This window comes from Glycine max, chromosome 17 (genome assembly GCF_000004515.6).
Source record: "Glycine max cultivar Williams 82 chromosome 17, Glycine_max_v4.0, whole genome shotgun sequence".
Lineage (NCBI taxonomy): Eukaryota > Viridiplantae > Streptophyta > Magnoliopsida > Fabales > Fabaceae > Glycine > Glycine max.
This window is the reverse complement of record NC_038253.2, coordinates 15,627,710-15,640,622: the sequence shown is the minus strand read 5'-3', so window position 1 is coordinate 15,640,622 and position 12,913 is coordinate 15,627,710. Positions and strand designations below refer to the sequence as shown.

Genomic DNA, 12,913 nt, shown 5'->3' with positions numbered 1-12,913 from the left:
ACAATTTTCTAAAATCAATACTACAAGGAAAAAGTTAGAGTATACGTTTGATGCCACTATCAACTAAAAATACTTACAATATTTAATCAATTAGACAATATTTTAAATATGATGTATTTATTATTAAAAGAAACTATTTTTAAGCATATACATGATTAATTAATAGTTTAATTTTTTTATATTTTCAGTACTTTTAATTAAATTTAAAGTTATCATTGGATTACCTTAGTATAACTTTTTATCTAATTGAAATTAAGTTATTTTCATTTTTTATTCAAATATCATGCATTATGAGTCTATATTAAGAATGTGATGCAAATATGATACATATTAATAAATAGTTTTATTGGTTTAGAAAATTGATGTATTAATATATCAAGTACTCTTATGATATATACATCTTATTGTTAATGTAAAATATTATATGGACGTCAATATATTTTGTCTCTACGAATAATACATAGTTCATTTTTTCGTGTGTATATATATATATATATATATATATAAATATATATATATATATATATATATATATATATATATATATATATATATATATATCTCTCTCTCTCTCTCTCTATATATATATATATACATATATATATATGTGCGCGCGCGTGTGTGTGTGTCTCAAACACACACACACACACACACCGCCCCCCCCACACACGCACGCGCGCGCGTGTGCGAGCGAGATATATATATATATATATATATATATATATATATATATATATATATATATATATATATATATATATATATATATATATATATATATATATATAATGAGTCAAATAGAGCTCATTCGGTTATTGGATCTTCCTAGCACCCTAAAAATTAGGCCCTTGTCAATCTCGGGCCTTGGTTTTTCCATTTCATGTTTTGGCCCAACTTAAACTCACGTCCTGCTGCTTAAATTTATTTGTACGCTCATCAAGAGTTATTTCATGACACAACATTATATATATAATTCAAGAACTCTATATTATACTAATTATATGTTTTTATTTGTTGTCTTTCATTCTCAAATCACTAACAAAGGTTCGTTACAATAGTAAATGATTCGATTTGATTCTTTTAAATGCTATTCAAATTCTACAAAAGAAAATATTATAGAATAGCTATATTAATATCTATACATAAATATAAAAGAGAATCTCGCATTTATAGCTATAAGCCTATAAAAGAATGGCAAAATTATAAATTAGCTACTCTATTTGTCTCAATTTAATTTTGGTTCTCCTATAGCTATAATTTAATTCACGAATTTAGTTGCAATCATTTCAGTCATCAACCCCAAAATTAGACATTGACTATTAATTACTTGTCTTAACCGTCACATATCATATTTTTATTAGATGTTGACGGTCACGTGTCACATTTTTATTGGATGTTGACATTAATTAAATGTACAAAATTAATGTCCAATAAAAGCGCGACGCGTGGTGGTCAACGTCCAATAAAAACGTGACACGGTCAACGTTGACAATTTAATGTCAACGTCCAATTTCGAAGTTAAGAACTGAAATAATGGGATTACAAAAAATTAGATAACTAAATTCGTGAATTAAATTATAAGAGAATCAAATTTACAATTCTAAAAAAAACAAATAAGGAGACTAAATTTACAATTTTACAAAGAATTAGTTATATGAAATGAGGAATAACTACTTCTAAATAATTCAAGAGTATAGTGGATAGGGGTGGGAATAGGTCAGACCAGACTAGGCTTTAAAAGACCTGAGCCTAGCCTACGATTAATTTTTGAGGCCTGAGCTTGGCCTATAGCCTATCAAAGGCTTTTACTTTGGCTTGGCCTGACCTTTTTAAAAGCCTAGCCTGACCTGGTAGTCTATTTAAAAGTCTATTTAAAAGTCTTCTTCACATTAAATCTTTAATATTCCTAGTTGTTTTTGCCAAAAAATAAATAAATAACACACCTTCTATAATAGACTAAATACATAATGTTAATTACCTCTATCAAAAAGTTTGAAGTGAAAAGGATATGATTTTTATAAAAAAAAAAAGGAAACCTGATAGAAAAAAGATATGATTTTTGCATAGGAACTTAATAGGATATGATAGGATATGATTTTTGTATAGGAACGTAATAGGATATGATAGGATATGATTTTTGTTTGGTTAGGAATGAAAGTAAAAAAAAAAAAACCTGATAGAAAAAGGATATGATTTTTGTATAGGAATGTAATAGGATATGATTTTTGTATAGCAATGTAATAGGATATGATAAGATATGAATTTTATTTGCTCTAGAATACAGGTAATAAAAGAAAAAAGAAAACCTAATAGGAATAGAAAAAGGAACGGTTGATAAAAATAGGAAAACTAATAAAAATAATAAAAAATAGAAAGGAACACTTGACTCATGCCTTGTAATTAAAATTTTACTTAGTTATAGGAATGAAATCTGCTAGTTTTTTTAAAAATAATATAAGTATATATATATATATATATATCACGCCTTGTAATTAAAATTTTACTTAGTTATAGGAATGAAATCTGCTAGTTTTTTTAAAAATAATATAAGTATATATATATATATATATATATAGGCCGGCCTATCAGGCTTATAAGGCTTTTTAATAAGCCTAAACCTGGTCTATTTAATTTAACAGGCTTTTAAAAAAGCCTTGAACTTAGCCTTTTAATTAAATAAGTCAAGCTTTATGTAGACCAGGTCGTAGGCCCTTGTAGGCCGGCCTAGCCTATTCCCACCCTAAAAGTAGACCTCAACGTGTTCAGTATGGTATGACACTTATATTTTGACTTATGAGGTAACTAGGCAGAATAAATATTCATATGCTTCTGCATAGAAAGAAACCCTGATGCCTTATACTTTGAAAATTGAAATCATCTCAACGTGTTAGTCTATTATATTCGCTACTACTAACTACAAAACCTGATAATCAAATGTGTTTCACGCGCGCGAATCGTTGCAGGTACATAGTCTCATTCGAGGGTAGCTATTTTTCTAAGAAATTACCAATATTCTAAAAGGATGGTTACGTAGGAACAAAATCTTAAATCAAAAAGGAAAAGCGACCTCTGGCTTGTAATTAGTTACTGGGTCGCTAAGGCTATTGTCTCTCTCTACCTTCTCTCCTCTCTCAGCTACAACGCAGTGTACCCTTCTCCATAACCCCGTTTTGGTTCAGCATGAAAACCCTCCTTCATAAACAAAACAAATCTCTATTAGGACAAAAAAGAAAAACTTAAATCGCTCTCATTATTAACGTTATTTTCAGTTCTAGTCTAGAGTCTTGTAGGAGGGTCAATGTATAATGTAAGGTACTAAGGCCACCCTCAACATTTTTTTTCTCTCCTCCAACACATTGCTTCAACTCTCTCATGCTATTTCAACACTTGTTTAAAACCAAACCTTCTTTCCCAATTCTCTCTGAGAACACATAATCTCTCTTTCTCTTCCACACCAAAAAAGGAGAGAGATTCTAATTTCTAAAATCTAATAAACCATCATGAAGAGCACAAACACCAACACAAAACTCATCCTCCTCCACCCTTATATCCAAAAACAAGGAAGCTCCAATCGCTTGTGGCTTCTAGCATTCATATCAATCCTCACCCTCGCTTTTCTCGTTACCCTAATTTATACAAGAGAATCCACCTTCATCACCGCTGCCACTTCTTCTGTGATTCCCTCTTCAAATAATGCTCCAGTTTCTGGTTTTGGAAGTGCTCCTTTGCCAGCAACAGTGATCAACACTCTCCTTCACTATGCCTCAAAATCCAACGACACGTTCCACATGCCACACTCAGACCTCAAACCCATCTCCGACGTGCTTCGGAAATGCTCCTCTCCATGCAACTTTCTCATCTTCGGCCTCACACCAGAAACCCTTCTCTGGAAAGCCCTCAACCACAATGGAAGAACGGTTTTCATCGACGAAAACCGCTACTACGCCGCGTATTACGAAGAACTGCACCCAAATATCGATGCTTATGATGTTCAATACACCACCAAAAGGAGCGAGATGAAGGAGCTCATAGCTTCAGCGAAAGAACAAGTGGCCAACGAGTGCAAGCCGGTGCAGAATCTTCTTTTCTCGGACTGCAAACTGGGCCTCAATGACCTCCCAAACCACGTGTACGAGATTGACTGGGACGTCATTTTGGTCGACGGGCCACGCGGAGATTGGCCCGATGCTCCTGGCAGAATGTCGACGATCTTTACCGCCGGCATTCTCGCCAGGAGCAAAAAGGGTGGGAACCCTAAGACTCATGTTTTCTTGCATGACTTCTCTGGGGAAGTGGAGAAGGTTTGTGGGAGTGAGTTTCTTTGCAATGAGAATTTGTTGGAGGCAAATGGGAATTTGGGGCACTATGTGTTGGAAAGGATGGATGAGAATAGTGTGCAGTATTGTAACAATCACTCGTCTTCATCAGGGGCTGCTTCATCAACATAATTAGTAATTAGTTATTGCTACTCTCAGAATCGTGTTAGTCGCAATTGTTTCGTCGTTATCATCCTTTTCTTTTCTTTTTTTCAATTGCTACATTTTGTTTACTTTATGGCTGGAGCCTTTAAAAAAATAATTCTTTTTTGCTTTTGCCTTTCCATTTTATTGCTCTGAAAGTTGTAATTTCCTCTGTGAATTCAAATATCCAAATTTCAATTGAGGATAATTAATGTCAATCAATACAAGAGAGACATAGATTTTTTTTATTTCTTATTTTTGTTTACCCATGGAGTGGTAATGTAGAATCTAAAGCTTCATGCATTTTATTCGAACTCCAACACTAAACAGATCCTAATGAATTAGAAAGACGGTATATGTCACTCATAAAGATAACAAGAGAATAAAATTTTACATCCATCAATTACTATATTTTATTGATTTTGGAATTGTTATCTACCTAAAATTTGAAATTTATCTTAATAATCAGTACCATATATTTTTTTTTTTTTTACTTTTACTTAAAGAATAAAAACAAAAAAATTATGTCAAGTCGACTAGTCCCAATTGAAAATGGTTTTAATTGCATTCTGACGATACAGATTCAATTTTCATACAACATGTCCTGGTTTCATTGGCTTGGTACAATATTACTAGAATGTGCAAAAATTTGTCTTATCAAGGCTACTCTGATGCAAATTAGAAACACAGGCTAGTTTGGGTTTGCAATGCTAAAGACAATAAGATATTTAGACGATGACGATGGGACTAATTAAGTAGAGAGTTGGCTTCATTCTCAACTCTTTAAAAATAGCATTAGGTACATTAATTAGTTGTGTGATAGCAACGATAATACACCTACCTCTCAAGTTTAAGGGCGCTTGTAGTTGGATGGGAGTTGCTTCAACAACTATACGACTTTGTTTTTCAAGTGAGCTTGCCCTCATAGTTAAATGAACTTGGACGCAGGCTCTTGGTTTGCTTAGAAGTCAACTTTATATTTGGGTTGGGCCTCTTGGGCTATATGACCAATTGGATAAGATACAAGTGGGGGATTTGCTAGGGGCACCCAGCAGAATTGCAGGTGCACCCAGCAAATTTTAAAATTCCCAAAAATGCTCTTCATGCTTTTTTGCAAACTTGTTCCGTTGACAGGGGCGGAAGAAATCTTCCATGGGACTCCACGGAAGATTTCTTCCGCCCCTGTCAACGGCAGAAGAACTGCGGAAGAACCTTCTTCCGTGGAGTCCCACGAAAGAAGGTTCATCCGTGGGACTCCACGGAAGAACCTTCTTCCATTGAGTCCCACGAAAGAACCTTCTTTCGTGGGTTACTTAGTTAAATTATTTTGTTAATTTTAAGATTATTTTGTACTAGTTAAATGATTTTTTCCTCTGAGAAGTTGACCAATGGCCGATTCTTCTACGCACCGCATGATATGTGTCGGTCACATTTTTCTTAAATTTTTTTATAGTAAAATTCATTTTGGACTCATCGTTCTTCACAGTTACACACACTCCAGTCACACACTTCTTCCTCTCTCCATTTCTTTAACTCTGACCATGCAATTGGCGTTGGTCTCATTGCATTCTCTGTAGAAATGACGAACAAGGCCAAAGGAAAAGGCAAGGAGGTCACCGGAAAAGGTTCTGCCGGCAAGCGTAAGGGCGCCTTCGACGATGACAAGATCGGTGGCGGCTGAAAGAGAAACAAGTGAGGTGTCCTTCAGTTTTTTCTGACGACGAATTAAATGCCGCGCCAAGAAGGATGGACATGCCAGATAAGGGCCAGAGTAGCAGGCCACGTGTCGTCCCTAAAGAGGAAATGTTGGCCCGAAACTAACTTTTTTGAGTTTTTGGCCTTCTGTTACAGGCCCTTTTCGAATGAACCGGTGTCTGCTGTTATTTTTTTTGGATTCGTTGACGTGCAAACATGAGGCAGGCCACCTTTGGAGAGTCTCACGGCTTTCCCAGATAATTTTTAAAAACCCCGAACAGGGGTACTTAGGCAAGTTTACATGGCCCGAAACCAACTTTTTTGAGTTTTGGACCTTCTATTGTAGGCCCTTTTCGAATGAACCGGTGTTTACTGTTATTTTTTTTTTGGATTCGTTAACGTGCAAATATGTGGCAGACCACCTTTGGAGAGTCTCACGGCTTTCCAAGATTATTTTAAAAAAACCCCGAACATGGGGTACTTAGGCAAGTTTACATGGCCCAAAACCGACTTTTTTGAGTTTTGGGCCTATTGTTGCAGGCCCTTTTCGAATGAACCGGTGTCTGCTGTTATTTTTTTTGGATTCGTTGACGTGCAAACATGAGGCAGGCCACCTTTGGAAAGTCTCACGGCTTTCTTAGATAATTTTAAAAAAACCCCGAACAGGGGTACCTAGGCAAGTTTACATGGCCCGAAACCAACTTTTTTGAGTTTTGGGCCTTCTGTTGCAGGCCCTTTTCGAATGAACCGGTGTCTACTGTTATTTTTTTTGGATTTTTTGACGTGCAAACATGAGGCAGGCCACCTTTGGAGAGTCTCACGACTTTCCCAGATAATTTAAAAAAAACCTTGAACAGAGGTACTTAGGCAAGTTTACATGGTTTGAAACCAACTTTTTTGAGTTTTGGGCCTTCTGTTGTAGGCCCTTTTCGAATGAACCGGTGTCTATTGTTATTTTTTTTGGATTCGTTGACGTGCAAACATGAGACAGGCCACCTTTGGAGAGTCTCACGGCTTTCTCAGATAATTTTAAAAAATCCCCGAACAGGGGTAGTTCTGTGAACTAGGTTTGATATTACACAATAGTTAATGACGTCAGACGACAATGACTGACGTGACCCGACAGTGAACGACGTGAAAGGAGGTTGCTTTAGTTTTGCGCTTCACAATGTAAAATAGTCACTTGTCTGGTAAAAGTGAAGCCATGTGCCTGGCTGGGCCATCTATATAAATGACAGATGTGGATGTCCATGATACTCAACAACAACTGGTATTCAGAGTTTGTCAAATTAATTTTCGATAAACAATGGCATTCTTAGGAGAGACTTTGTCCCAAACGATCGTGAACTCGAGGTTGACATTCATTTTTCCAAATGGAACCGTCATTCACAACGTGTGGGGTTTATTTTCAAATTTCTAGTCCAATGCCCATGCGAGTACCAAACCTATGCGATTTTTTAACTCTCAAAAGCAGAATACACAACAGCCTTCAGCTAAACAACAATCAAGTTGTGGATGAAATTCATTACCGGCGACTAGTGGAAGATACAGGTAACAACATTCACTTTCAAAGTATGCAATTGAAAAATGACATGGATGTGAACACCATGTTAATGTATAATGATCAATTTTCATTTGTTGGACCGATTGAGTTGTTATGTATCGTTGGTAGAACAGCAGATGCAATTTTAAACTTACTTGAATGCCCCAGCATCCCTACACATGATGCGATTCTGTATTACAACGGAAGGTGGAACATGTCACACCAAAAAAACTTTGTGGGTTACGCGTTCATCGGAATAAATCCAAAAAATTTTGATATTCCAAAAGGATGTAGCATAGATCAACTGAAGAATTTGATCAAACAAGTAGCACTTAAAGGGAATCCTCCTCATGGGATTCACGAATCCCAAGTTGTAAGGCGTTTGTTTTATCGACAACCTAGTCATTTGGAGTATTATGAGAAAGTTTTAGAATTTAAAATTATTGAACTGAAATGTGACGACGACGTGCTAAAGGTACTGGTAGAGTCCAATTATTGGAAACAATTTGTGCCAATAGAAGTTTTGGCTCTCTTTAGTAAAGTGGTTATGGAAAATGAGGACGATGTGGTTACGTCCTTGCATGATTGAATGCTAGTTAAATGTTAGGCTGTTTCGTGCAAATTAAATTTGTGTCCATGATGTTGTAGTCGATGTAATATGTCTTAGTGTGTCAATTTGTTGTGTTTGTGACCCGTTTGTAATGTGTAATATGTATCAAAAAGGAATAAAAGTTTTATTATCAACTTTTATAAAAAAAAATTCTAACTTATTGTTGTTTAAATTATATAATAATTTTCAGTATAAATTAAAATTTCTAACTTATTTTGTCCAATCAATTACATTTAACTAAAATTTGTAACTTATTTGTTTCAATGACTAAGTTATTTTTTTTAAATTTCTAGCTTATTTTTTTAAATTTCTAACTCATTTTAAAAAAAAATTTAACTTATTTTTTTTGAAATTTCTAACTTATTTTTTAAAACTCTAACTTATTTTTTAAAATTTCTAAGTTATTTATTTAAAATTTGTAACTCATTTTTTTTGAAATTTCTAACTTATTGTTGTTTAAATTATATAATAATTTTCAGTATAAATTAAAATTTCTAACTTATTTTTCCAATCAATTACATTTAATTAAAATTTCTAACTTATTTGTTTCAATCAATTAAAATTTCTAACTTATTTTTTAAAAATTTCTAACTTACTTTTTAAAATGTCTAACTTATTTTTTAAAATTTGTAACTTATTTTTAAAAAATTTCTAACTTATTGTTGTTTAAATTATATAATAATTTTCAGTATAAAATAAAATTTCTAACTTATTTTGTCCAATCAATTACATTTAATTAAAATTTCTAACTTATTTGTTTCAATCAATTAAAATTTCTAACTTATTTTTAAAAATTTCTAACTTATATTTATCACATACATAAACAAATACTAAAATTAACAATTTAAGTAAAAAGATAATTTAAATACATAAAGAAATAGAGACATTATCTAAGTCAATGTGTTTTAACAAATACAAAAACAAATACTAAAATTTAAATACATAAACAAATACAATAAAAAAGATAAATCCTAATTTATGCAGGGTCTCTGTCGCGGCCTAAGATTGTCATTTGGGTCGTCATCTCTAGCTATCCTCAGGCAAAGATCCATGATATCATATAAGTTAGTCCCTGCAGTCACCATCCTGAGGTTGATGACGCGCTCCAAATGCTCAGCAATCCTTCCCATCCTGACACATGTTGTGCAATCAACCTGTCTTAGTGAAAATAACAAGTCAGTATGAATTTATAAAAAATAATTAAGTTAACAAAAAGTACACAACTTACCACAGAATGCGTAGGGGAATCTGACGCGATTGGAACCTCGGCGACAGGTGGCTCGACGAAGTCATCATTAGTGGGAGGGGGAGGCGTAGGTCTCAGCTCAACAGTGTCCTCCGTCGGCGTCACAAAGGGGTGCGAAATCTGAAAAAACCACTCCATGTAGTCTGGGGCCACCTGCCCAGGAACTACACAGAGCTCCCCTGTAGGCGCCACATGGTCTGAAAAGTGTACCCACCGATCGTCTATATCAGTACCTGTCAACGAATCACGAACCGATGGCGGAGGAACGGTCTGAATGTACCCTATCTGCCGAACCACCCTCTCTGGTCGAAGGTAGACGATGATCGGACCCCATCTAACTTGCCCCGTGTACGAGGAGATCAAGTCATAGCTTCAAACTCCCCGATGCTCAGCATACGACATCCAACAGACGTCGGTCACTGTCAGGTCATCAATACGTGCTCTGTAAAGGGCTCCCTTAATCTCGGTCATCTAGGCCTTACCCGTAAGCCACCTACAGGCACGTGGGCTAGCCTCAACATAACCATCGTCAACAACAGACCTGTGGACTGATGGAAAGTGCTCGTAAATCCAACACTACAAACACAAAGTCAACATCAACAATCAAACATGGATTGAATTTCACTTTAATTTAAATTACAAGCAGCGATACTCACCTGAAGTAGTGAAATGTAACCAGCCATCTGCCGTGTAGGGGCCTGCGACGCCTCGTTAAGCTGATCGTACAAGTGGACCAAAGCGGCCGCTCCCCAAGAGAATGCCCTTGCTTGGCCCAGGTCTCTGAATGCCTGCAGGTGCACAACGTGGACATGGGTTGCACTCTTGTTAGCGAAAAGAGTGCAACCAACCAAATGAAGTAGGTACGTCCGAGCTGCAGCGACCCACTGCCTGGCCCGGCACCTACTCTGGTACATGTCCCGAAGCCAGGACAACCGAACATGAGGGCCACCTGCCTGACGTGTCTCAGCTGTAGCCTCGTCTGGGGTGACCTCAAGTAGCTCTGTCAACAGGGCGACTGCGTCAGATGTAGCCAGCGGCTCAAATGAATGTAGCGCGCCAGTAATCGGAATGTGCAGCAGCGACGAAATGTCATCTAGAGTGATCGTCACCTCCCCTACTGGGAGGTGGAAGCTGCTCGTCTCCCTATGCCACCTCTCAACAAAGGCAGATATGAGTCCAGGATCAGTGGTGATCACAGAACACCTGATCAATGGATCCAATCCGGTGGCCGCAATCATACCTTCGATCTCAGCAGCCGGTCTCCCAAATTTATCTACTTTCCTACCATGGGAGACCAACTTGAGATCGGGTCGCTCCTAAATTGAATAACAGTTTATAAATTTATGTATTTCAAAATAAAAGAAACTACTTTCTAATTACTAGATTAAAATAAGTACGTACCTGTCCACTCCATATGTTGTGTGCCACATGATCAGCAAATCCTATCAAAACAGATGGATCGCGTGGCCCACCACAGAACCCCTCATCATCATCAACTGTCCCATCACTAGTCAATCGATCTATCTCAGCATCATCAGCAGCTGCTGTCCTCTCTGGGCTACCATCAGACGCATGAGGCACATCCTTAGCCAACTGAGGAACATCTTTAGCCAACTGAGGAACATCCTTAGCCAACTGAGGAACATCCTCGACTCTCTGGGTAACCCGTTGCCTACGTGCTGAGGCAGTGGGCCTACGACGCCGAGGAACATCCTCAGCCACATCCTGACTAAGGTCTCTGCCTCTACCTGTGCCTACCACACGACGTAGACCTCGTGTTCTAACCATGATCTGAAATCATGAAGAACACTCAAATAATTTGTGTAACAAAGCTTTGAAATTCTAACTAATCCACATAATTTATCCAAATCCACAGATTATATATTTAGTTCAACATAATTTATCCAAATAATTGACATACAAATACATATATAACAAATGCATATATAAATCACACCAAATATAATTCAATTGATTAGTAGAACTCAAATCCTGTCATTGTGATTCTCTCAAGACATAATTCTAGTTATTAAACCAGAAGGTTTATTTTTCTTTCCTTTATACATTGCTATTAGAATCAATTACTGTGGTATAAATTCCTTTAATTCATCTCTAAGTTCAAGTTAAATCAAAGAAATTATATGAACTGTCTAACTTAACATCAACAATGAAACACATGTCAATGATGCCATGTGATGTGATGTGATCAAATGAAAATGAATGGAAAAGGGTTGATGCAAAAGCTTAATATCATCACACGAACTTCATTAACTAAGCAATTTCTCACAGTGCAAATGGTTCTGACAAGCCTTGAACAGTGGTAACCCTGTGTCTCTTGAATAGCAGAGCCACTGCTATTCAAGTAGGCATGATGACGGGGTTTTTCCATCCCCGCCCTGAAACTCAAATTACTTAGGAGTGGATTTTTTGAATTAGATTCATGTGGAGTCAAACACTTTGATTGATTGTGAATTGAGAATTTATAAAAATAGAGAGTATGGTCAAATATTCAAAAAGGGCACAAGGCTTGGGGATCCATGTGGGTGCTTGGATTTGTAATCACCAACTGCACATGAATCTTAGTTACAATGAAAGTGAACTATTACAATATTCTAGTTCATATGGTAAGGTATGGAGAAAAGAGTAAGCACCCGAACAAAGCATTTGTTCTTACTAGGAAGGGCTAGATACATAGCTCACATGTGTCATTTAATTTGTCCTAGTTGTCTATTATTCTTTCAATAAGAACTTTTCATCCTTGTCAAGGAAGGGATTTAATGGTCAGAAATAGACAGCTAGGCTTTATTAGCAAATAAGGATATTTGGTTTGTATTGAGTATTAGTAATACTAATTACCCATAATTCCTGCCAATTTCTAGCCTTATTTTTATTTTTTAAATTTTAATTAAGCTAATTATGTCAAGGTATATGCTTTGTAAAGAAATTCCTACTAAACTTTTTCATACCATTTAGAGTGCATTTGGTTTGGAATGGCTTGGATTTGTAACTAATACAAATACATGTAACTAATACAAATGTGGGTGCTTGGATTTGTAATCACCAAGTGCTTCATTTTGTATTCAAAATTCTCAACACATCATTTTGTATTCAAAATTATCAATACATCAAATTAGAGGAATCAAGGTGCTCCATCATTTCCTGTTCAATTTGTTAACTAGCTATTTATGTTGTATTTTACAATATTATCTTCTACTAACACATGATGCTACTAGCTAGACTCGTCTCATGCTCGATCTCTGTCCCGTAACATGCATAGCACAACATGTTCTTTTAAATTGTAGCTGAGGTTCCTCACCATAGTGTCATATTTCCTATGAAAAGGAATTGGATAACCAATT

The 12,913-nt window shown here is 35.9% G+C and overlaps 2 protein-coding genes across 2 annotated transcripts; one reads left to right on the top strand and one right to left on the bottom strand.

The window, feature by feature from the left end:
• The first annotated feature begins 3,260 nt into the window (after positions 1–3,260).
• Positions 3,261–4,678, top strand: LOC100790865 (protein IRX15-LIKE). Its single transcript, XM_003550000.5, has one exon. The coding sequence runs from the start codon at positions 3,501–3,503 to the stop codon at positions 4,446–4,448; it is 948 nt and encodes a 315-aa protein (XP_003550048.1). The 5' UTR covers positions 3,261–3,500; the 3' UTR covers positions 4,449–4,678.
• Positions 4,679–9,279: 4,601 nt separating this feature from the next.
• Positions 9,280–11,943, bottom strand: LOC102668555 (protein MAIN-LIKE 2-like). The gene is made up of 6 exons (XM_006601424.1): positions 11,842–11,943; positions 10,956–11,345; positions 10,211–10,870; positions 10,037–10,130; positions 9,537–9,892; positions 9,280–9,462 (listed from the first exon to the last, which is right to left on the bottom strand). The coding sequence occupies exons 1-6, from the start codon at positions 11,941–11,943 to the stop codon at positions 9,280–9,282; spliced, it is 1,785 nt and encodes a 594-aa protein (XP_006601487.1).
• Positions 11,944–12,913: the final 970 nt, after the last annotated feature.

Excerpts from the sequence above, each read along its gene's own strand:
- LOC100790865 (XM_003550000.5), top strand. The coding sequence starts at position 3,501 with ATGAAGAGCACAAACACCAACACAAAACTCATCCTCCTCCACCCTTAT.
- LOC102668555 (XM_006601424.1), bottom strand. The coding sequence starts at position 11,943 with ATGGAAAAACCCCGTCATCATGCCTACTTGAATAGCAGTGGCTCTGCT. Across the intron at positions 10,871-10,955 it reads ACAACATATGGAGTGGACAG|GAGCGACCCGATCTCAAGTT; the intron begins GTACGTACTTAT and ends TATTCAATTTAG. Across the intron at positions 9,893-10,036 it reads TGCCTGTAGGTGGCTTACGG|TTAGATGGGGTCCGATCATC; the intron begins GTAAGGCCTAGA and ends ACACGGGGCAAG.